Source organism: Anneissia japonica, unplaced genomic scaffold (assembly GCF_011630105.1).
Source record: "Anneissia japonica isolate Jap-2015-1 unplaced genomic scaffold, ASM1163010v1 scaffold287861_len940595_cov192, whole genome shotgun sequence".
In the NCBI taxonomy this organism is placed as follows: domain Eukaryota; kingdom Metazoa; phylum Echinodermata; class Crinoidea; order Comatulida; family Comatulidae; genus Anneissia; species Anneissia japonica.
This window is the reverse complement of record NW_022733264.1, coordinates 420,820-422,769: the sequence shown is the minus strand read 5'-3', so window position 1 is coordinate 422,769 and position 1,950 is coordinate 420,820. Positions and strand designations below refer to the sequence as shown.

General features: G+C 32.3%; 1 protein-coding gene across 1 annotated transcript in view; it reads right to left on the bottom strand.

The window, feature by feature from the left end:
* LOC117116164 overlaps positions 1-501 on the bottom strand; it is a 9,826-nt gene extending 9,325 nt beyond the window's left edge. Inside the window, exon 1 of the mRNA XM_033260163.1 lies at positions 146-501. Coding sequence (XP_033116054.1) covers positions 146-166 — 21 coding nt within the window. The 5' untranslated portion in view covers positions 167-501. The remainder of the gene's footprint in view (positions 1-145) is intronic.
* Between the last annotated feature and the right edge of the window lie 1,449 nt (positions 502-1,950).

The window sequence follows — 1,950 nt, the reverse complement described above, 5'->3', positions numbered from 1 at the left end:
GCTAGTGTTGTGGCAAACAATGGCTGGATCTCGGTAGAGCTACAATTAATTTAATACTAAAAAGTAAACTTATAAATAAAAGCCTACAAACCATACCACATTTATCTTAAAGGATTAATTAGCGGAAAAGAAAAACAAAACTCACAAAATAGTCACCACCCGTCATTTTTACTTGAACTCCCTGAGTAGAAACCTCCAATAAACAGAAGATGCCAAGGCTACGACTGTTCGCTCTCAGGTTTGGAGTTACACACTATTAAGGTAATCAGTCGATCTGGTATTGCACATGGAAAAACGCTACCACCTTAATATCAATAACGTTGCCATTGGTAACAAAGCTAGCACAGCGTTCGATTGTTTGTTTCTGACAACCACCGATACTCTTCCAGACATTACTCATGTAGTCATATTTAAAATCATATCTTTTAAACGGTTACATATGGATTTACTATACAACATGAAACGTTTGGTCATCAGATGTGGAGAGATGCACCAGCATGGTCCAATACATGTTAACAATACAAAACCTTGTATGCGTTGAATTTTGAGACTCCTTAATACCGTGAAGAGGCATATACAATGTCAACAAAGTCTGAAAGAAATTTTATTTACTCTGGCGTTTGTTGTATTATTCATATTTACCTGACGTAGAACCTGATTTACAATTAGATATTTGATAGGATTAAAGATGTAGGTATATGCATTACATGTAAGCACACACTATTGAGGTATATGTTAGTTATCTGGTACTTATGAAGCTGAAACATTAGTATTAATTTTTACAAATTTATTTGATATTGAACAATTAAGTTTAAAAAAAATCGAAAATCAACGATGAAAACACCAACAGAAGTAAAAAGGGAGAAACAAGCAAAATCTGAATTTGGTAAAAAAAAATTAATTAAATAAATAAAAAGTAATGTACAACCGAATAAAATAATTTCGCGTATACACTCCTCTCATATGCATCCCTATTCACACACACACTAAGAGTGATGTATATTCACTATGATAGAAAATATTTAAATGTAATAATGATATCATTACTGATAGCAAAAACAAAATATATACAAGTACAGCTGTGTTTATTGTTTCATCTTAACAGCGAAAGCGCCAAAGTACGTTTTAAAAACTATTTATTTATTTGGCATCACTGATCGGGAGACTCAAGAGCAGGAAGGACGTACGTACGAATCCCTGAAACAATACAATAACAATAAATTAAGTGAGCCAAAACAAAATAAAACGAACATTTGAAGTATTATAAAAAACAAACCCTTTCTAATAGTGAGGAAAAGTGTATATTAAATTTAAATATTCCTTTTTGTTTTATATTTTATACTTATGTTTGTTTTTATTATTAGTTTTAAAAAAATTATAATAGTACACTATTATACATTTTTGCAACAACTAATAAAACAAGTATAAAATATAACAATTTTTAAAATAGTTTACAGCAAAACAATTTAAAAATAATTCGCAGAATCTTGGACACCATCTTAGCTTTGTGGTGCTTGTATAAACTGTAGGCTTAACGGTTTTAAAGTTAGTGCCTCAAATACAGCCACAAGTTTTAAAGTTAGCATGTTAAGCCTAGGCCTATAATTGCTTTGCTCTGGATGCCCGAAAATAGGAGCTGGTAAACCTGCAGGGCCTCACTCCTCTCCATCCTGCTGTACATTGACAAACACGAAATATAAAGATGGTGGGGACTAGAGTTCATACCATGTTCAGCCCTGCCATGGACAATAGAGACAAAGTAGGTCTATTGTGAAATGAAAAACTGTTTTCTATCAGTGCCATAGCTAGACCAGAATTGCTTATTTCTTGATGGATAAATACATTATAATACAATAAATAACAGTGCCTTTTGGTCTGGCTGCATATCAACAATATGCAATTAAACAACACATGTGTTATGTATTCACAGGGTGCAATATGCTATGAATT